This window comes from Equus caballus, chromosome 21 (assembly GCF_041296265.1).
Source record: "Equus caballus isolate H_3958 breed thoroughbred chromosome 21, TB-T2T, whole genome shotgun sequence".
Classification (NCBI taxonomy): domain Eukaryota; kingdom Metazoa; phylum Chordata; class Mammalia; order Perissodactyla; family Equidae; genus Equus; species Equus caballus.
The window spans coordinates 43,502,502-43,525,679 of record NC_091704.1 but is presented as its reverse complement, the minus strand read 5'-3'; the positions used below and the strand labels follow the sequence as shown (position 1 = coordinate 43,525,679).

The 23,178-nt window shown below is 44.6% G+C and overlaps 1 protein-coding gene across 2 annotated transcripts in view; it reads left to right on the top strand.

The window, feature by feature from the left end:
- The window catches only part of SLC1A3 (solute carrier family 1 member 3), a 75,317-nt gene extending 66,338 nt beyond the window's left edge, over window positions 1-8,979 (top strand). For both annotated transcript variants that reach the window (XM_001499617.7, XM_070245911.1), the window contains exons 7-10: window positions 728-961; window positions 1,514-1,708; window positions 4,701-4,835; window positions 6,662-8,979. In XM_001499617.7, the coding sequence (XP_001499667.1) occupies window positions 728-961; window positions 1,514-1,708; window positions 4,701-4,835; window positions 6,662-6,866 (769 nt within the window). In that variant the 3' untranslated portion in view covers window positions 6,867-8,979. The remainder of the gene's footprint in view (window positions 1-727; window positions 962-1,513; window positions 1,709-4,700; window positions 4,836-6,661) is intronic.
- The last annotated feature ends 14,199 nt before the right edge of the window (window positions 8,980-23,178 follow it).

The following is a 23,178-nucleotide window of genomic DNA, read 5'->3' as shown; positions in this document are numbered from 1 at the left end:
TGTTCATTTTAATAGCTTTCACTTTATTTTACGGTTGCCTTCTATTTATGGCAAATGGTACTAGTTTTCCATTTGCACTATAACATAAAATTTCCTCTTAGAGTAAATTTATTTAAGTGAAAGAGTTGATTTGAAGACTACTACTAAGTAATATTGTAAATGGTGTGTAATATGGGAAAAATAATGAAAGCGGTCCTTGGGTAAGAGAGCTGGCTGCAAATCTAAAACACTGAGACGGCGTTGTATGCATCTTGCTTTAACTTGGGAATTGGGCTCTGATGTGGGAAATGCTCCCGGAAGTCTGGATCCAGTGGATTCGCTGGTTCTGTGGATCCTGGCAGTTCAGAACGCTTAGCAAGGGAGTGGGAGGCTGTGGGAGTAGGTGGCATCTGAGGGTCAGAAAAGTGCCCCAGGTATGGCGAAAGGAGAGTTATCTAGGAAGAAAGAGGTGGATAACAGAACCTCTGTACCTGCCTTTTTTCACAAGTTTAGGAGGAAAAGGATTGTGACTTAGAGAAATTCTAAGTGAGAGGAGGCCTAATTCTGCCATATTTATGTTTTAAAAAGAAAAGAAAGAACCTCACAGTTTCTACAAGTCCTGATAATATCCTGGGCAGGAAAGTTTGGAAATCAACTCTGTCTCACTTTTTCTTATCACTTGATAATTCCTGTGGAATAGCTTGTTGGAAATCAGACTTCCAATTGTGCGTGTGTTGCTTCTACATAGGTACGCCCCTCTGGGCATCCTCTTCCTGATTGCAGGGAAAATTGTTGAGATGGAAGACATGGGCGTGATTGGGGGACAGCTTGCCATGTACACAGTGACAGTCATCGTGGGCTTACTCATTCACGCAGTGATTGTCCTGCCCCTCCTCTACTTCTTGGTAACACGCAAAAACCCTTGGGTTTTCATCGGTGGCTTGCTGCAAGCACTCATCACGGCTCTGGGAACCTCTTCCAGGTGTGTATGTATGTGTGGTTTGCTCCTGTCAGAAAACGTATCTCAAACTCTACTTTGAACCAGAACCCTCAGGTTGGGGATAGGGAGAGGCATTTTTTCCAGGTTTTAAACTTTCAGGCGTATAAATTGGCTCTTTCACTTCTGATGCCAATCAGACCTATTTGGGATTCAGGGAATACCTGGCTATATACCCTTTTGGGGGGCAAAATGGAAATCAGCTGTCCTTTCCTGCCCCCCATCATCTCTCTCTTCCAGTTGACATTTGCCTGAGGGAGAGATGGCAGAGTGACTCAGCACAGGCTGTTTTGATGGAGCAATAATCATAAGTGATGCCTCTCGAAGGAACCCAGAAGCAGGAGAGCTGCCAAATGACCCAGTGAGGGGACCCACACTGTTCCTAATCCTGCTACCCTATTTATACAAGTGCTGACTTAGTTCCCTTTAAATTGGCACATGGAAGAGGAAGGAACTCTCTGTCCAAAATGCCAAATGCACAGACACTGTCTGAACTATCAGGATGTCAGCTGACTTGCCCTATTTTACTATTCTCAGTTCTGCCACCCTACCCATCACCTTCAAGTGCCTGGAAGAGAACAATGGCGTGGACAAACGCGTCACCAGATTCGTGCTCCCAGTAGGGGCCACCATTAACATGGATGGAACCGCCCTCTATGAAGCTTTGGCTGCCATTTTCATAGCTCAAGTTAACAACTTTGAACTGAACTTTGGACAGATTATTACCATCAGGTACAAGGAAAGTTCTACATAACTTCTTCTTAAGAATGACTTTAAACAATGAGATGGTGATCAGGGATTGAGTGAAGAAACTGGTTGGGAAGGCGATCAGAGAGAAGCAGGAGGTTGGGGTTTGTGGGAATAGTTTTATTTTTGATATTTAGATATTTTTATTAGTTTTTTAAAAAATACAGATGTGCACATTCACTAATAACAAAATTGTAATAATATGAAAGTATATAAAGTAAAAAGTGAAATTTGCCTGCCACCATCACACCCATTTTCCTATAGGTGACTGCTGTTAATTTGAGTGTGTAAAGACTCCTTCCAATGCATAGACACACACGCTTTTTTTCATAATTAAGGAAATCATACCATACATACTGCTTGCCACTTGATTGATCTGCTTGCTTATCAACATACCATCGAAAAATATATCTAGCTCATTCTTTTTAAAATCTGCAGTATACATAGTATGGATATTTCTCTTTTCACAAATGTTAGCTTGTACTTCAATTTCAAAAGGCATTAAAATATGTTAGCTTTTATTGACAGTTGGAAAACAAAAATACACTTGACAAACTAGATTAACATTTTATTTTGGGTTAATTTTTGGGCAGCATAAAATAGATGAAAGACCACACTGACAAATAGGTTGAGAATTTGATTTTGGTGGGCTATTTTGTGTGCGTCTGTGGACTATCTTTTTAACTATTATATTTGAGGTGTCTAGTGAAAGGTAATTTTCCTTCCCATGCCTTCCCCTGATCTCTTCCTTTCCTTCTCCAGAGGCAACCACTGTTACTTGGTAGTTTCTTTTGTATGTTTCTAGAGATAGTCCACGCACATGCACAACAGATCAGTGAGTAAGTATAATGGAAACTTAAGGCCTCACATCCAGAGCAGACCCTACTCTTCATTGTGTTCATGTACGTTTTAATTATCGTTAGCAATTTCTTTTTGAGATCAAAATAAGTCCAATTTTTTTAATTCTTTCAAAACTTTTTATTATAAAAATTATCTTACATATAGGAAAGTTGAAAGAATACCATAACAAACACCCTCTACCTAGATCCAACAATTGTTAACTTTTTGCCATTTTTTCTCGTCCTTCCTCTCTTTCTGTTCCTCTGCCTTCATGACATTTCACTGGTACATAATTCAGTATACATTTCCTAAGAATAAGGGTAGTTTTCTACATAACTACAAAAATAAGAATCTTAGAAATGCTTCCAGAATATCCCGTCTATAGTCAAATTTCCCCAGTTGTCCCAAAAATATCCTTCATAGCTTTTTCCCCAGACCAAGATCAAATCTAGATTTATGGCTTGCATTTGGTTTTTATGTCACTTTAGTCTTTTTGAATCTCTATCAGCTTCCTCACATTTTTTTGTATGTGTGTATGTTTATTTAGTTACAGGGGCCAGCCCGGTGGCACAGCGGTTAAGTACACATGTTCCACTTCGGCGGCCCAGGGTTCGCCAGTTCAGATGCTGGGTGCGGACATGGCACCGCTTGGCAAGCCATGCTGTGGCAGGCGTCCCACATATAAACTAGAGGAAGATGGGCACAGATGTTAGCTCAGGGCCAGTCTTCCTCAGCAAAAAGAGGAGGATTGGCAGCAGTAAGCTCAGGGCTAATCTTCCAAAAAAAAGAAATAAGTTACGTTAGACTCTATATATGTTTTGTATTATTGGGAAATGAAACTAGTTGTAGGATGCTTTGGGGTAAAAAAAGATGAAGCTGATCATGGCCAGAGGTGACTGGCCTGGGGGTTCTGGGAGCCCCAGGCCCAGTCTGGCTCCTCTGGGACTGAGAGATGAGTGTCTCGGCTCACTTATAACCTATTCCTGGGCATACCTCGGCATACTGCTTGAAAAACCCTGAGTTATGAAAAAGCTTCAGTTTCATGTGACAGAGTTAAAAAATAATAATAACAATAACAATGACTTAACCAAGATAGAACTGCCCTTCTGTCACCTGGAGCACCTCTGTTCCACAAAGCCTCGAGGCTGGTAGGTGTTCTACAGTGTGAGGGACCAAAGCTTGTGGTTCCATCATCCCTGGGGTGTTGCCCTCATCCAGGTGGTCCAAGATAGCTCACCACCACCTCCAAATTTTAGCCAGTGGGAAGAGGAGGAGTGACACAGCCTACAAGTTGCTTGATCACTTTCGTCCACGTATCATTGGCCAGAACTTAGTCTAAGCTCCAAGGGAGGCTAGGAAATACAGTCTTCATTCTGAGCAGCCACATTCCAGCTAAAAATTCTAGTACCAGAGAAGGAGAACAACATGGGGGAGCCATGAACAGTCTCTGCCACAGACTTAGTACTTTATGCATGCCACTTTATACCTAGGTAATATTTTACCATTTCTAAAACATTTTCACATTCTCACATGCCCCTATCAACTAGGCATTTAACAAACTCAGTCGCAGACAGGTTATGTGTCTTACAAACCAGGTCCACACAGCCTCCAGAAAAAAATATTTATAGTGCTAGAGAACTTTGTTCATAAATCATTTTGCTTCTAAATTAATAGATTTGATTTCTTTTCTGACCACATTAATCATGCAAGTTCAGTATCTTGACAATCCTCTACTTAGATAGAGGTATGGTAAGAGACAAATTGTTATTGTAACTATACAGCATTTTAGACCTTACAAAGTACTTTCAGGTACATGAGAAAGTATATAGCCACCAACTTCTTCATTCAAAAATGGCTATAATAATAGGAGCAACTACCTAAGGGTTGTTGTAAGGATAAAATGAGATAAGCCATGCTTGGTATGTCAGACGGCACATAATACACACTTGATGAATATTAGCTAATATGATTATAAGCTCAATGGGTGTTTTACAATCTCTTTTGCATTTTTCTAAAGCACAGCCTCTTCTGTTAACTTGGCAAGTCAGGCATTGCCGCCAGGCATGTTTTGTAGGGTATACTCTGTATTAGGGGAGATTTGTACGAATGTTTTCTGTTTCGGAACTTCTTTTAACAGCATCACAGCCACAGCTGCCAGTATTGGAGCAGCTGGGATTCCTCAGGCGGGCCTGGTCACCATGGTCATCGTGCTGACATCCGTGGGCCTGCCCACCGACGACATCACGCTCATCATTGCAGTAGACTGGTTCCTGTGAGTATGCTCCACTGCATCCCCGCTTGCTGTCGCGGGGCCCCCTGCTGTCATTCTAGGGCGCCAGGCAGCCTGGCACAGCTGCCAAAAGAGCTCCGAGAAGAGGGGCAGCTTGGCCTGTAGTTTGTCCTCAATGCCTGCCTGATCCCTGCCCTTATCTGGAGAGCAAGCCCCAGACACCGTCACATTCACTCCCTTATCAGCCTGTGGGGCACATCTGGCTGCTACACTCCTCACTCCATAAAGCTATTCAGGGATTGGGAAACCCGCTGTCTGCACAGTCAACATAAATCAGCAAGGCTATTTCTGAATTGCACAACACAACCCATGGTGGCTGGAACAGAACTGCAGGCCTCCCGTGCTGGCTCAGGCCCTTCCTCTTTGTGCTTCCCATTCCAATGGCATAATGCAGCACACACGTCCCATCTGATCCCAACAGGGAGAGGGGGTGTGCAGACAGCAGGAAGAGAGCTAGCGTCATTGCATGGAATTGATTTTTGGCACTGGGGAAAGTTCCAAGGAAACTACGCTCCACACACTCAGACCCTGACCTCTAGGGCCCATCCCTCTGCCCTTTTCCCTCACCTTTCCAGCTGACATCCTCTGCCTCTTTTCTCTCACAAGCTCCCTTCCACTTTCAAAAACTTTCTCCCCAGGATGCCAAAAGTGAATGCATAGAACACAGAAGGTGCTGGAGTCAACGTATGTTGACTTCAGTAGATCTAATGACCATGGGGAGTCCGACAGTGAGCTCAAGGCATGATATGTGGGGCGAGGGTAATCAGTGGAGAGCAGGGGTTCCACACTCACTTGGATCTCTGTTTGTGTCCCTTCCCTGTGTGACACTGGGCAGGTTACCCAACCACCATGTTTCCTCCTCTGTAAAATGGGAACATCAATGTCATCTACCTCCTGGTGGTGCTGTGACGATTAAATGCAGTGATGCATGGAAAGCATTCACCCCACTGTCTAGCCCTCAGTCAGCACTCAACCATTGTGAGCACTTTATGGTATAAAGCTGGGCTTCTTAAAGTGTTTAGTCTCAGGACTCGTTTACACTTGAAAATTATTGAAGATTCAAAAAGCTTTTATGTGTGTGAGTTCTATCTGCCAATATTTATCGCATGAGAAAAACTTAGAAATGTTTAAAATTGCAATTTCACTTAAAGGTTACAATATTAAATTCATTACATGTTAATATAAATAACATTTTTATGAAAAAATACCATTTCCCAAACCAAAAATTTAAGGGAAAGAATGATATCATTTTACATTTTTGCAAATCTCCTTCATGTCTGGCTTAATGCAAGACAGCTGGAGTCTCCTATTTGCTTCTGCTTTCAATCTGTTGTGATATCTTTTGTGTTCTGTTTTAATCTTTGCAAAACTCCACTATACATTCATAAGAAAATGAGAGTGAAAGGGGCACATAATGTCTTAGCATTGTTTTGAAAATAGTTTTGACCTCAGGGAACCCCCAGGGGTCCCTGGACCACACTTTGGGAACTGCTGGAATAAAGAAAGGTGAGTCATGGAAAGAGAATCAAAGAGAAATTTTAAATAAAAGGAGAAAAGGAAGGGTCATTCCCTACTGTTGGTACTCTTAACTAGTAACCAAAAAGTCATAATCTTTATGTCCTTATAACTTTTAATAATTACTATTATAAACCTGATAAGTCTGTTATGTAATCATGCAGTTGGTGGATACACCAAGCAGAATTTTAAGAGATACCTCCAAAGACTTAGCCAATGGTTCAAAATCTGAGCTGAAATCACATGATGTTCATCGGAGCCTCGTTTTTCCTTCCTCCCCACCCTCCCCGCAGGGACCGTCTCCGCACCACCACCAATGTGCTGGGAGACTCACTTGGAGCTGGCATTGTTGAGCACTTGTCACGACATGAACTGAAGAACCGAGATGTTGAAATGGGTAATTCAGTGATTGAAGAGAATGAAATGAAGAAACCATATCAGCTGATTGCCCAGGAAAGCGAGACTGAAAAACCCATTGACAGTGAAACCAAGATGTAGACAACAAAGAAAACGCTTTCTTGAGCACCAGGTGTTTGAAAACTATTATGAAATGTTTCCATCTTGTTCCAACTCATTCTCTCCAGTAAACCCCTTACTTCCCTTTGCCTCTCTACTCTGATAGGATTGGGAAATATTCATCCAAAAACAAGGGAGGATCTTGTGGCGGCCAAAATCTGTAGTTTTCATCCCACATTTGAAATTTTTGAGTCATTTCGTGTTAGTCTTATCTCATAAGGTACAGAGATCAAAAATAGTCTTGATCAGATCTTAGAAGTTTATGTGGCACACAATCCTGTAAATGTGATTTTTTTAAGTAAGTTAAAGAGTCAAACAGAGTAGGCTAAAAACATGCTTTTAAGTCAACTTTCAAAACTTAAAAATCCTTCAGAATACAATTCAATTTTAGCATCCAAATGAAACAACTTGATAAACTACAATCAATTGTCAGTTGGACAGTAGAAGGGTTTTTTCCCCTTACCGTTCTGATTTGTGTCCTTATCTTATTAGTAGCAGGACAACATGAATACCCACCCAACACAGCTGTGAGGAGGCACATAAAGTGAAATTTCCCTGTGGCCATGGGCAAGTTCCGTCTCATCTCTAGGCCTCAATATTCTCATCTCTAAAAGGAATGAGTTCCCTAGATGCCTTTATGGCCTCTTCTGGCCCACGCATGCTGTGGCGTTGTGAACGAGCCTGCCCTCTATTTCCCTCGGAACATCCTGTAGCAAGTATCATTCCAGGGACTGTGGGACTTTCAGAAAGGACATTTATTGGGAAGGAACATTCCCAAGTAGGAGCGGGATGGCTGTGAGGTTTACCAGGTCCTGTGTCCAAAATGTCACTTATACAAGTCACAGGGCTGGAGGCTATCCCAGGAGTGGAATTATTCATGAAACTCTGCTCAGTTCTTCCCAACAGGGGAAGTATTCCCTTCTTCCCTACTCTTCCCAAACTGAAGGGACTGCTCTGGGAAGGCTGTCTCCCACCACTCCTCCACTGAGGCTAGGCTTTTAAAAAATAAAATGTAAGACTAGCAACTAGCAAGGGTGCTCATGGTCTTACTGTGGAACACTAAAGAGCTGGCTAGGAAAGAGTGGAGCACGGTTGACTTTATAAAGAGAGGATTTTAAAACACCAAGATTATGGGTCATCTTTAAGGAAGAATAATAAAAAAAGGGGAGGTTCATTTTTTTAAAACCAGAAACGTTTTTTTCTCTTCAGTTCAAAATTATTCCCCAAGGAAGTCTGCATATCAAAATAAAAGGTTACTTCTTATATAGTTTAAACAAGTCAAATGAATGAGCTCTCTCTCTTATAGAGGTCTGTGAGCTGGGTGGGTGGTCTCTTATTTGAAAAGGCTTTTGACTATACTCAAAAGTTGTTAGAATGAGAGAAACAAGATATTTCTTTGTGTTGAAATTCCACTTCTCAAGTCATTCAAAACCTTCAGCTGGAGTGGAGTTTGGTTTTGTTTTGTTTATGTCCCTGAGAGAAATGGTGGAAGATGAATCAGTATGAAGACATTGTCACTGTGGTTCCAAGAGAAAAACAGCAGGGGCGTTAGTTTCAGTCGAGGCAGCTCCCAAGTTTAAAGATTAATTTTGTAGCCCCTAAGGAGTATCCAGTCAAAGACGCAGAGGGGGAGCTGTCGGACAGTACCAGCTATGGTTTGAGTTTCTGACTGAAAATGGTGAAAAATTGACTTAATTATGCTAACAGACTGAAAATTTAGACGTACATCCTCTGATATACAACTAGAGATATTTTTATAGAGATCCTGAGCATTATGTGTATACAAAAGTTAACGTTAGGCTGTGGTGGAGTAACCATTTAATGTCAAGGCTCTATTTGGGAAATACACTACAAGTTAAGGTACATGGCTGTCATCTTATGACACCAATAGAGCAAAAATTAACCATGTCAAATTAATTCTGTTACACAATGTGATCTTTTTTTATACTAACCATTTCTGGTGGAAAGCAGGTCTTCTAGGATGATCCTCTCGCCAGCCCATCACAGGCTCTGCATGTCTATGCACCCAGTGTGGACTGAGAAGTGTTACTTTGTAGATGTATTTTCAATAAAGAAAAAAATTAGTTTTACATTATACCTTTGCATGTTGTTGTTATTCTTCTCCCTGAAGGAGAATTAATTTTTCATTTGTGAAATTATTGCAGTGAGCTCAGGGCAATGCTTAGGAAGAATACCATGCAGATGTTTTTAGATTTTACTAGGTAAAATCTTGGAAGGACCAGCTCGGGGAGCTGGCCACAAGAAAATAAATAAGGACGAGCTCTCCCTGCCCAATTCCTAGGAATGGAGCTGGAAACAGGAGCTGGTGAGGAACGCACTTTGCTGTAACAGCCTGCACGCACTTGTCCACATCAGATTCAAATTTCTCAGATAAATTGAATCATTTCTATGTTGGGATTAGAAAAATATAATGCCACCATTGGTTCTTCCAAAAAAGTAATTTCCTGTCTGACCTTCAAATTAGGTAGATTTATCTATGTGATTACTACTGCCATTTGTGAAAAGAGCTGAATAAGATCTCAAGGGATATTTCAGAAACAGCCATTGTGCTAGTGAACCGTTCTGTTTTTGAAGAACAACTTATGGGTGACTGCTTTTTTCCGTGATGCTTTTTAATAAAGAGATGGCAGGTGGGAGCTCATTCCCCCGCCCCCGACCCCGTGGCGTAGTGGTTAAGTTTGAGCACTCGCTTCGGTGTCCTGGGGTTTGCAGGTTTGGATCCCGGGCGTGGACCTCGCACCACTCGTCAAGCCATGCTGTGGGGCCATCCCACATAAAATAGAGGAAGATTGGCACAGATGTTAGCTCAGGGCCAATCTTCTCAGCAAAAAGAGGAGGATTGGCGGCAGATGTTAGCTCAGTGACAATCTTCCTCACAAAAAAAAAAAAAGAAAAAAGAATTGTCAAGCAATGTCATGAAATGCCCAGATTGAAGTTGTGTCTGGAGACCCTTTAATCTGACCCTCTACTTGCAGGTGGCACCCACCGAGAGAGGGGCTCTCAAGAAGGATCCACAAACCCCTAGGCCATCCATGTGAAGATTTCATTGAGTTCATATTGCTCTTGAAATTATGGGGACAGTTTTGTGCATTTGCCTTTTTTCTGGAGTCGAAATCTTTAATTTCCGTCTATTTCTCTAAAGGATCTTTTGACCCAAAAATTTACAAATCACTGATGAATGCATCCTAACTTTTTTCAAGGCATCTATGATATTCAAGTGGCTGACTGGGGGAATGGAAGGAGGGCTGCTCACAGCCTGAGGGAACCCAACCTGCTCTGGCGGCCCTGAGGGGATCCATAGCTGTGCGCCTGTGGGACATTCTGGACACAAAAGCATTCCTGGGAGTGCCACCAAAGGTCAATCCCCCGTTAGGAAGTGCTTCCTTTTGTAGTCACCAGTTTCCTTCCCTTCTGCAGCCTAAACTGGACTTTGCCCCACTCCACAGTGCAAGCCTGAGAAGCTGGTCGTCAGCTGGTGGAAGATCTGTGGAGACGCCATTCCGATTGAGGGACATGGTAGCTCTGCCAGGGGGTGGCTAAGATGATGGGGAAGGGAGCATAGATCCCTATGTGTGGTAGTCACAGATCTGTTCCCAAGTGAACTATGACAATTTTTCAGGTTAACATTTCTTTAAATGTTTTTGATAAGGAAATACATTCCTAAAAAAATTTTTAAAGCCTACACTTTGAGAAGTTGGGGGGGGTCTATGTGCGCCCCTTGCATATTTATGCCTTTGGCACCACTGCCCCACCCCAAGCCCGATTGCCTTTCCCAAGCTGAAAAGTGGCACTTTCTCAAGTAAAATCCTTTTTTGTGGGCCTTAATTCATATACATCAAGCTGGAAACAGAGACTTTAGTGCTGTTGGTTGTGTAGGTCTGAAGGTGAAGGGAACTTGGAGGAAGGGCTCGTTTCCTGCTGGATGGGAGCTGAGTGACGAGGGCCTGACCTCACGCCCTCTCGCCGGGCGGCCGGCTGGGCACTCGCCCCGAGGCTGCTGTCAGTCACCTGGCCTCCGCGGCGGTGCACTGCCACTTCTCTCACCCGGGTGGTCCCCAAACTGGGGCAACAATGAGCAGCTCTGTGTAGCCCTCTCCCGGGGGCCAGAGCAGTTGGGAGGTGTCACGCCAAAAGCAGGCTCTGAATAAATAAGCGGAGAGAAAAAGAGCAAGGAAGGAAGAGCAAGGGAAGCTGATGGGCAGTATTCTAAGAGGGAAAGTGGGAGAAGTGCAATCTGCCGGATAAATGAGGCAGGGTCTGGGGTAGCGATACCCATAATCACCACCAGGGGGAGCGCGGAGCTCTTCGCGGGGAGGGACTGAATTCCTCCTTAAAGAAAACTCGCTTGGATAAGCCTTTATGGAATTCTAAGGCCTGCAGAACAGAGGGAGGTTCAATATCTGAAAGCCATCAAACGGTTTAAAATTCTTCAGTGCCCCCATCTGCCTTTTTCCTCTGGTCATCCTGCTTCTCCAATAATCTCTGCCAGGAGCCCCTTCCTTTCTGGGTATTCTGTTTTGTCTCCCTAGCGCCCACCCTCTGTCCCCTCCCACCTCCTTTTCTGCCATCCTGTTCTGGATTCTCACCTCCCATTCCATCACTTATGTTTCCCAGGCACAGACAGGTACTCAGAAAGCGGCACGGCAACATTTTCCAGCTGATCTTCCCTCATCATGCCCACAAAACTGCCCTTCGTTTGGAAACAATCACATTAATTACTGAGTCTTCGCATACAAGTAGGGTTGCCAGATAAAATACAAGACACCTAGTTAAATTTGAATTTCAGATAAGTAACAAATAATGTTCTAGCATATGTATTAAATAACAATATGTTAGTGTAAGTATGTCTTAAAATATCTCATGGGGCAACCTGTATTTTTACTTATCTGGCGACCCTACATGCAAGTTAAATGAAGAATGCAAGACAATTTATGTTTGCCTCCATGAAGTGGCTGTTATAGGCGAAAGAGTGTGTGTGATCGTTAAAAGTAATCATCCTAATTTTTAATTTCTCTCTGCAGACAAAAACGCATTTTAAAAGGCAGTCCAGATCTGGGACATATCCTACTATTTATTTGTTCTGGGGACGTTATCCCTCATTATGTGCTTCTAAATCTTGTGGCTGAACTTAAAACGCCTGATCGATCACTTTCAAGACTTCATAGAACAGTCTTTAATAAATTAGACAGTATTTCAGTTACCCATGCTTGAAATATTTTGACTCACATCTGTTTTTCTTTTCTTCTCTTTCCTTTTTTTCTCTCTTCCTTTTCTCACTCCTTACTCCTGCCCTCCCTCCCCACTCCAAACATGAAATATTCTCTGTAATCCGTGACAGGGCTGAAACATTTTGGCATTCACATCTTGTTTCCAATGATGAACATATTTTTTTCATTTGGGGTGCTCCTTTTAGAAAAGCACCCATATTTTTTTTTCAGATTGCGCTATTCAAAAACCATAATTTTCCAGTCGCTGTAAAGTTAGGAATGAGGCATTTTTCAAAGTCTCCTCAAGGAACTCCAGCCTCCATAGATGGGCATCTTTCCCACAAAAGCCCTTCTTTAAGCTGAGGCTAAAGGATACGAACGGCAGGGCCCAATTGTTACTGCAGAAGGAAGACAAAACATGACCTTTAAAATCATAAACTCTTTCTCAATAACCACATACGTGCAGTCATGTTAAAGACGGCAGCGAGTCTCATAGAAGATGGTGTCAGATGACAACTGTTGGATTTCTTTTCACCTCTGTAGATTCAGGGGATCATAAAAAGTCCTGAAGGCAGCCAGCCAGGAGCTTGCAGATAGAGCAGGAGAAAATAAAGACCATCCAGGAGTCAGCTCAGCCACAAAAGGAATTGATGATGGGGTCTGCCCTGGGGAGGACTTAGCACTCAGAGAGTCTGTCAGCAACACAAGTCTGAAAACTGTCACCAAATTCCAGTGCCTTGGCACTGCAGTGCCTCCGCGAGGCATTGTTTCATTTAAGCTGATGATGAGCTGTTAGCCAAAGAAGTAGAAAACCGACTCGAGAAAGTCCACATGTGAGTTAGAAAACTAACACAGCTAGGCTAAAAATAGCTTCCTGCTTCCTAAAACCTAGAGGCCTTTGGCTTCAAACTTGTCCACAATGCCAGGCTGAATCCACACCTGTTCCACCTCAACTCTTGAGCAGTTTCATCAGGGTCCCTGGACCATCTTGATTAATCCTGGGACTTAATCTACTGACTTCGTGGTAATGGTAGTTCCAACATGGCTTCACTGGCGGGTAGAGTGGAAAGCAGACCTGGACAAGGAAAATGAAATCTAGTCTCTCACTTACTTTTAATTAACTGTGGTACCTTGACCAGTCCCTCAGAGTCCACATCTGTACGCGTGGGGGTTGATGAAAGCCACAATCTCCAAACCAATTTTCATATCAAGTGTCCGTATATTGGAGGAGGTGTGGAAGTGGGGTTCTACGGTCAACTAAGCTTGGCAAATGATAGATCAAACTTCAACTTCCTCACCAGAAATGAGTCTGATAATATCTTCTTCACGAGAGTGTGACAAGAATTAAACAGATGATAATAGAAAATTCTCAGCTCAGTTCCTGGCACTTAGGAAGATTCTTAAGATGTTTAGAACAAAACCAGCTCAGTGAAGGAGGAAGGGGCATGGGATGACGCCAGAGGAAGGGGGAGTAGTTCCCTGGCTCCATCTGGGCCCACTGTGCGCAGGACGGAACCCCCGGAGGAGGCCACAGACCTACATCTTCTGGGACGGAGGCTTTGCAGAGGCCTGTCACCCCTGGAAACAGTTATCATGAGAAATTGCCAGGCCTCTTCACTGAGGGGCCCAGGCCTCTGCGCCCGGCTGGACCGGCAGCCCCTGCCAGTCTCCTCCGGGGCCTTTTGTCTCATCCGGCTCTCCCAGCAGCCCCACACTGCATGGTGGTTTTGTGAAAGGCACAATTCGGCACTCTAAAGAGACCACCCAGCTTACTCCCTCGTCTCCCAGAGAACAAAACTGCCCGTCTGTGTGCCAACGACCTCCCCCTCTGCCAGGCCCCCTTCCGCCGTCCTCCTCCCTGCCAAGGGGAAATGGGGAGGCGGTCAGGCCCGAGCTCTGTGGGAACCCAGGCCATGGTGTGCTAATGAGCTGTCCCCAGCGCAAGGCCAAACACTCTGTCCCTGGGATGCTGCTGCCACCCTGTGGCAGAGGTCTTTCTTCAGGCTCCTGATGACCACGCCAAACCAGACTATATGGAAACACTGAGCATTTACTAGAAACTCATTACTGATGGACTCAGGCCAAGGCTATAGAGACAGAAAATCATTCAGAAGTCTGATGGAAAAAGGACCTTGAAACATCCGGCAGTAATTCTCCAAGTGCGGTCCCTGGGCCAGCAGTGTCAGCATCCCCTGGGAACTTATTAGAAATGCAAATTCTCAGATCCCACCCTAGACCTACCGAATCATAAACTGGGAGGGAAGAGCCCAGCAATCTGTTTTAACAAGCCCTCCAGCTGGCGTTCATGTACACCAGAGTCTGAGAACCATGGTTTAGAGTCTAAAAAGAAATGGACTTTGAAGGTGACCATAGGGTCCTAATCCTGGCTTTGCCTGTGAGCTGTGTGACCTTGGATGACTTACTTAACCTATCCATACTTCAATTTGCTCTTCCCCCTCACGATGATAATCATTCCTCTTTTCTAGGATTGTTGAATATTAGATTAGAAAGCAAGGTAGAGTCACTGACGTATGTACACGCTTGATAAATGGTGCTTGTTTGGGGCGTTATAAGAATGGAGTCATAAATTTGTTCACACTACCACTAGAATAGACTGAGAAAATGTGGTTCCTTCCTCTATTTATTTAACAGATACTTATGGAGTGCCTACTATGCACCAGGCACAGTAATGGGTAATGGAGACATAGTGATATAGAGATACTGTCCCTCACTTCATGGAGCTACATGTCAATAAACGTGTACCCTAAGGGTGCTACGGACTGAATAGCATCCCCTCCAAAATGTTTATGTTGAAGTCCTAACCTCCCTCATGATTGTATCAGAGGCAGAGCTTTTACAAGGTAATTAAGGTTAAATGAGGTCATAAGGGTAGGCACTTAATTCAGCAGGACTGGTGGCCTTCTCTCTCTCCACACACACACACCAAGGAAAGGCCTCATGAGGACACAGGGAGAAGGCTGTGGTCTTCAAGCCAGGAATAGAGCTCTCACCAGTGATGGGGTTCAGGGTAGGCCGCCCCAAGATGCGCCACTCTGGTATGTGGATTATTTTGAGCTGAAGACAATAAAGGCTCAGACTCAGCCAGAAGATTCAACCTTTCCCCCCTAACTGCCTAAAAGAAATTTAACATAAAGGCCTGTCCCCAGGACAGGCCATCACCATAGATAACTTTGGGTTCTGGCAGACTGGGAGGATCCTTGCTAAGCCCACTCTTATCAAAATTCTTTTTACCAAACATTGGCTTTTTCGTTTCCATGTGGGTTGCCTTCCTCCCCTTTGAAGACCCAAATCACTACCCCAAATGTCCTCCTTGTCTGTAGCTGAAGATACTTAAACAGGCAGCCTTGGCCAGTTGGCTGAGTTGCTCAGTTTTCCTGAGCCTCTCCCGTGCATACATATTATAAAGCTTTGTTTAATTTTCTCCTGTTATTCTGTCTCACGTGAATTTAATTCGTTGTCTGACCAGAAGGACCCAGAGCGGGTAGAGGAAATGTTTTCTTCCCCTACACCAGAATCCGACCATGCTGGCACCTTGATCTCGGACTTCCAGCCTCCCAGAACTGTGACAAAATAAATCTCTGTTGTTTAAGCCGCCCATCTGTGGTATTTAGTTATGGCAGCCCGAGATGATTAAGACATAGGGTCAAGTTGTAATCATTGTTAGGAAGAATAATAAAACCAGTAAGAGTCTGGAGAGGGGTTGGAGCACTGTTTAAAGAGGATGGGCAGGGAGCTCTTCCTGAGGAGGCTCTGCAGGAGAAGGGACCTGAATGGCGTGAGAGATCAAGCCTGTGGATTAGAAGAGAAGGAAAAGCCAGTGCAAAGACCCCCGGGGCGCAGGTGCGAGCTGCAGCTGCTTGGGAGGAACAGCCAGGGGGCCAGGTGTCTGGAGAAAGGGGAGGATTCAGAGAAGGGCCGAGGCAGGGCCCTCCCAGAGGGTCTTGCACAGAAAGGACTGTGGATTTTTCAAGGTGTGATGGGATACTCCTGGGGGCTCAACAGGAAGGAGATTCTCTATTTTACTTCTAACTTCTCTCTTCATCCTCCAGGTTGACAATCCCAGTCTTTGCCCGTCTAAGCAGTCTCTATCGGGTAACTCGCTAACTTCCATATAAAATCCTCAGCATCTTTGAGCGCAACCCCTTATACTTTCTGCTCCCTCCCTTCTTCTCCACTTTCTTTATCCAGCCCTGGAACTCACTCCCACCAAGGCAGGGCTCCTGTCAGACCTGCAGGCTTTCAACCTGATATCAGTACCACACAGGAAATGAGAGAGGTCTCAGTTATGCAAACCACACCCTCTGTTGTCGCAGGGCAGCCCAGCACAATAAAGGAGAGAATCTCTGCCCACGGGCTTCTCCCAGCTTAGGTGACACCTGCCTCTTGAACAAAAACTTTTCTCATGGCCTCCCTTCTTTTTCCAGTCACCCCCTGGATGGAAGGGACAGGTTTTCTGTCACCCACTTCTCTTCCTGCATGAATCTCCCAGGTAAAACCCTGTGGTCTGGTTCACCTGGCCCCGGTGCTGATAAGCCAAAGAAGGAAATGAAGGAATTTAGAAAATCTCTCTTCACAATGCCTGCTCTCAAGTCTATTGCCTTAAAATCAGACCCTACTTTGAGAATCAGAACGTAAATACTATCAATTTCTTTCTGCTGTAATTATCCCAATTTCTTGAGGCCGAGGAGGGCTCTTGGCTTGCTTGGCAGAAAGTATATTCAGAAAAGCAAAAGAGAAAATCATGTTAACTTTTCCTGCCAAAATATTTTGTAATTATAATCATAATTATTATTATTGTAGAAAAATGAGCCCTAGTAACAGGGAAATCTTCACTGGGGTTCTTTTTCTTTCAATGGATTTTTCCACTGTCTTTTCAAAGACTGATTTTTCACTTCTGCTTAAGAAGTCCTTATTTCTCCCTTTGGGATATATTCATTTATGAAATTCAAACTGCTTGGGGCTTTTATGTCTGGCCTATGTTATTCTCCCCTCGATTTCTTCCACTTGTCCCTCTTGAGAGGCAGTGGATTGCCCCAAGTCACACTGCTGGGTCAGCCAGGACCTCGTTGCTGCACTTTACAGGCCTCATGAGAGAAAAGACTAAGGACCCACACTGGAGAAAGAGCCGAGGAGTCGTAGAGCTCAGACACCGGAAGGGAACCCCAGCCAGGGCTTCTAGCCCCTGAGGGTCATGCTGGGATCAAGTCCAGCTGTTCTCCTCATGTAAGAGTCCTCTTGAAGTGGAGAGAAGGCTTGAAGTAAAAATAATAGAAAAGTTTTTCAAATCCACTCTCAAAAAAATCAAAGAAAACCTTGACATGGGAAAGAGATCACCATTTACTATGTGTCTTCTACCCTATGGGGAATCAGAGACCAGGATGGCCATAACCATCTCTCAAAGGAAGAAATCAAGTTGTCAATCTAAGCAGAACAGAAAAGACTCCCTTACCCACATGTCTCAACTCTCCGACTCCAAGCAGGTGCTTCCTTGTTCCAGCCTTGTCCCGACTATGTGCCGACAAGACAGTGTGAGTCACCCCAGAGTGGTCAGGCCTGAGCATGAGCTTTGCCATCAGGAGCTCCCAGTTCAAAGCAGACCCTTCCACTTCAGCACTGTGTGTCCTGGGACAGTAACATCACTGCTCTAAACCTACTGTTTCCTCCTCTGGCCAAGTATCATTGGGGGCATGGAGTTTTATGGGGATTTAATTAGGTAACACTTAGCTCATGTCCAGCATATACACACGCTCATTAAACCGTGACTATTCCCTGGGCTGAAAATACAGCTGAACAACAGTGCAACAGTACAGCACACCAGTTATTTACTGCCGTGTCATTTCTGATGAGTCAGCATCCATGCTTTAGCAATGGTAAAGTATTTTTACTATCACCTCTGCCTATTGTGAGGACTGATGTTATTATTCCTTTTGTTTTCACACTGTGCGTCCAGGGTGACTTTATCTGGAGAGAGAGAGATCTTGCCACAGGATGGCAGCAAATAATCTCCGAAGTCCTTCCCAGCCCTAAAGTTTCATGAGTCTATGAAAATGATCTACAGCTGGAATCGAGTCAGGCTAAAGAGGACTGAGTTGTAACACAGGCCAGTCATTGGAGCCAGGAGGAGCATCTTTCTCTGCTCCTTCCCATCCTGGCAGGAATCTGCAGGTGTCCTTTACAGAGTCTAGGGCTGTTCCTGAGATTCAAAGGATTTCTCCACTTCCCTGCCTCCCCTTCTTTAATCCTCTGCTCTCCATTGAGTGCATGTAATCACTCAGTTTCTCTCTCTCCCTCTCTCTCTCTCTCTCTCTCTCTCTCTCTCGCTAGCCCCCAGACCAGGACTCAGACAGCCTACTGGCCTTCCATTTCCCTTCCCCCTAAGGCATCATCTCTCCCATCACCACACCCCTGGCTGTCAGCTCTGAAGCAGTGTCCCCACATGCCAGGCCCAGGATCCTGAAACCCTCGGTTCCAACCTGGACATGGCAATTTCAGGCTCCTACTTGTCTGTGGGGAATCAGACCGCAGAGTCCTGCGTCTGTCAACCAACCAACCATCAAAACGTATCGATTGAGCGCTGCAAACATGCCAGATACTGAGTTAGCAGCTGTCTGGGGCCACGAAGAAGGGAGGTGCCATGAGCTTTGGGTATGTGCCCCAGCTCTGGCCATAGAGAGGTGAATTTGAATCCAGACTCTGCTGTTTGCTAACTGTGTGACCTTGCGGAAGTTTTATACCCTCTCTGAGCCTCAGTCCCCTCATCTGTAAAATGGAGATAGAACAACATCTACCTTGCTGTGGTAGCTGTGATGGTAGGTGCTCATGCACACACAGAGCAGGTAGTCACCAAACAACGGGCATTATTGTCATAAAACAGGTTCATGGGATTTATAATCCCATGGGGAGGAGAGGTATAATACATCACAAGAAAACAATGCCACAGGCGGTACGGACTTTTATGCCAGGGGTTCAGAGGAGCTGAAGTGCTAGGAAATCAGTCTCTTCCAGGATAACAGAAGTACAAGGCTCCCACAGACTGGAAAAATCTATATAAGCAGCTCTATTATAAAACAAATCACGCTACCCCAGTGATTAGTGTTTATTACCTTGAAAATTTCTAAATCAGGCTTCCCAGCTCCTCCCTTAGCTCTTCCTAGGCTAGAATTTTCCACATGGGATGCCCCAAGCTCATTCATAATTCTGCATAATTCTGCAATATTTTGAGCACCTTTGTTTCCCAGCCAAGCATAGATCTTAGCAGGGAAAATCATTAAATGAGTAACAATATTTGTGTGATAAGAACTAGGAAAGGATCACACAGGGAAATTTCAGTGGCAGTATCGCTGTGCACTAGACGTGTCTCCCTATCCCCGCGTCTCGAAGAGGCTTTATCCCAGCACTCTGCCCCTGAGCAAGATTCTGCCTGAACCACACACCCAGGGTTACTCTCTTCTTAAGGATTTCCAGTCACTATGTTTGGTATTAATCCCCCTTCCACATCAGAATGTCCTCATTAAGTTAAATTGTGACGTTCTCTAACCACATGTAATATAAAACCCTTCAAGAACAGAAGAGGAAGGCATATGTGGAAAGCCTGTTACCTACACCCCTCACAACAGTCCTGTGAGGTGGCATCATTGTGTGCATTTTATACACGGAAAGTTGAGCTTCAGGGATAAGTAACTTATTCAGGTCTATACCCACATAAGCGTGTTCCCCTTAGACTGTTCTAACCTTGGAAATTAACTCTGCTCAAGTATTGTAGACACAGGACCTCATCTAAAACACGCTATGGAATAATCTTCTAGGTCAGTGCTATTCAAACTGTGGGTTATCAGTTTAGTGGGTCCCAACCAGCATTTTTTTTTAATGAAAGAATAGAATAGAATAGAATAGAATAGAATAGAAAATATCAGAATGCCTCACCTGTTTCAGGAAATTTTTATTTTAAGTGTGTCTGTGTGCATGTGTGTATGTGTGTGTGCGCGCGTGTAGGTTTGCATTGTGAGTAAATTACATTTCATGATTAAAAAGCTTAAGGCTAGGGGCTGGCCCCGTGGCCGAGTGGTTAAGTTCACGTGCTCCGCTGCAGGCGGCCCAGTGTTTCGTTGGTTAGAATCCTGGGCGCGGACATGGCACTGCTCATCAAACCACCTGAGGCAGCGTCCCACATGCCACAACTAGAAAGACCCACAACGAAGAAGATACAACTATGTACCCGGGGGGCTTTGGGGAGAAAAAGGAAAAAATAAAATCTTTAAAAAAAAAAAAAAAGCTTAAGGCTACAGTTCCAAGCCTTTGCTGATCAATAACCAATAACCGATCAATAACCAATAACCAATCAATGACTTTTTCACCTCACGAATCCAAGGGTTTAAGTGCCTTTTGGCTTCTCCAGCTGACCGTCCTCAAAGAACTTTCATCTTCCAAATACAAATTGTTCCTTAGGAAGTGATGATTTGGACTTTTATCTTAAAAAGCCAAGTGTTCTATCGCCACACATTGCCCAAATTCAGTTCTGGGCTGCGCTAACACGTGTCTCTCTGACCCAGCCCTCCAAAATGCCTCTACACTCAGGAAAATTTGAAGATAGGCTCCATGACCAGGTTAAACTTCTCTTAAACAGCTGCATCTGCCTGTGTTGCTTGCCTAATGAAGAAATAAGTGCACCCTGGCACAAAGCTCTGGAAACAGAACCAAGGGGAGAAATTCCTTGTTAGCACTGACATCTGGTGGTTGTCAAGAGGCCGGCACACCAGTATCTTGAACTTAAAGGAAAGCATCAACTGGGAACCAGGTACCAATCCTGCCTGCAGCCTAACTGATTCCTCATGTCCCCACGCCCGTCCTGGATAGCCTCCCTTCTCCTTGCAGTTGGACACAGCAAGGTGGAGGGAAAGAACAGAGACTTGGAGTCAAACAGAGGCAGGGTCCATCACCTATCACGAGATCCCAGGTAAACTACTTAAACTCTGGAAGACTCAGCTGCAAAATTGGATAAGAAAACAACCTACAGTGGGCATGAGGGTGTCTTATTTTATTTAAGCCTCAAAACCACTGCTTTGTTGTCAAGTTCCAGGTACTCATTAAGCATTCAAAAAACAATGGTTCTCTTCCCCCTTCCATCATCTTATACAAGACACCCACTAGTTGTCCTTCAAACCCTAGAGTCCTGCTTCTTCCCACCATTGCTTGCCTGGCTTACTCCATCAAAATAATAATGAAGACTTATGGAAAATTTGCTCCATGCCAGGAGACTTCTAAGAGAAATTTAAGAGTGTTCTAAGAGATTTGCATGGTTAAAATCAAATCATGTCAGCACTCTGAAATAGGGGCTATCATCACCCATTTTACTGAAAATGGGAAAATGAGGTGCAGTGAATTTAAGTTGGTTGTCCAAGGCCACAAGCCATGGGACTGAATTTTTAAACTCAACAGTGTGGGTCCAGCAGATACGCGTGTTACCTTTGAGCTAAATTTGCCTCTTTGCCACCCATTATAATAATGGCTAACACTTACTGAGCGCTTATTAAGTGCTGAGCTCTTTATATACATTATCTCATCTAATCTTTATTAAAACCCTACAAGATAGTTATCATCCCCATTCTACAGATGAGAAAACTGAGGTTAAATAACTTGCCTGAGGTCACGAAACTAACAAATGATGAAGTTGGTATTCCGACTCGGAGTGCCTGATTCTTGAATCTTTGGTCTTACCCGTTCCTCTCCTTCAGACTTTCACATAGTGCCAGCCTCCCAGAGTAGCCTGTGATTGCGAAGGCAAAGCAGCCTCTGCCCTCAGAAGGCACTCCCTCACCAGGTGTTGACGATGGTGCTAGTGATCACGGCCAAGTGGGTGAGGGAGGCCATCTAGCCTTTGCGACTGTACAGTAATGTAACCACAAGGAGAGATAAACAGAAAGCCCAGGTGACCCTCAGTGGATTTCCTGTCCAGTGTCTGAAGGCAGGTGACAACAGAACTGACACTAACAAATGTCTCAATTCAATGGCGCCATCCCTGACTTGGGTTCTTGTCATTCCCTTGATTTAGACTCTGCAATGGCTTCTCATGGCTCTAGGATAAAGTCCAAACCATGAAAGAGAGTTTCAGGACGGACCCTTCATTATCAGACCCCTGCTTCCTTGTCCAGGCTCCTTTCTCGATCCTCCCCCAGGTCAGAACCCAGGTACCCAGCAGACTGAAGTTGTGTTACCCTGTGCTCTGTGCTCTTTTAACTCCAGGCCGCAGTTACACATGCTGCTCCTCGCCTAGACTCGCCTCCCTACCCCGCTGTCCCCCCAAACCCCAAACTGCTCTGCCTGCCTTCTCCTTGCTGACTCCAACTCTGACTTTGAGGGAGGCAGCATGTTCTTCTGGAAGCCTTTCTGGAACTCTGCTTTGTTCTCCTTGTTCCTGGGTTACTGCTGTCATGGCAGAATGTGGTCTGACCCCCACCAAACTATATGCTTCTTGAGGGGGCCAAAAAGTGTTTCTTTCTTACCACTGTCCCCAGTGCCTGGCACAGGGAAAACACTATGTATGCACAAATCTGACGAATTCCAAACAGCCGGCGTTCCCATCTATTTGAGTACCATCCCCTCCCTTGTAGTGTCTCTCGGTAGAGGTGTTCCTGTCATTTTGGGGGAGACTGTTCATCACGCAGGGCTGCTCTGAGAACTACAGGCATTGGGCATCTCTGACCCCTGGACAGTAAATGCCGGTTGTTCCCCCCACCCCTGCTTTCCCCACCACCCCACCCCATTTCCCACCCACTCATCCCTGTGGCTGTGGCAACCGAAAATACCCTCCCACATTTAGAAATGTCCCCTGGGAAGTACCTTCCCCTCTTACACTGGGTGAGAACCAGTGTAGCTGAAAGGTGGTTTTCCTCGAGATGGAATATACTTTCCCTGAATCAGGCATTCACAGTGTTTATGGAATTTTGATATTCTCTCTCTAACACCTTTGCTTGTCACCTACCTCTCATCGTAGGCTCGTCCCAGCCTGGTGCTACACTCTGTTTTGTAAGATACATGATATTGTGCAA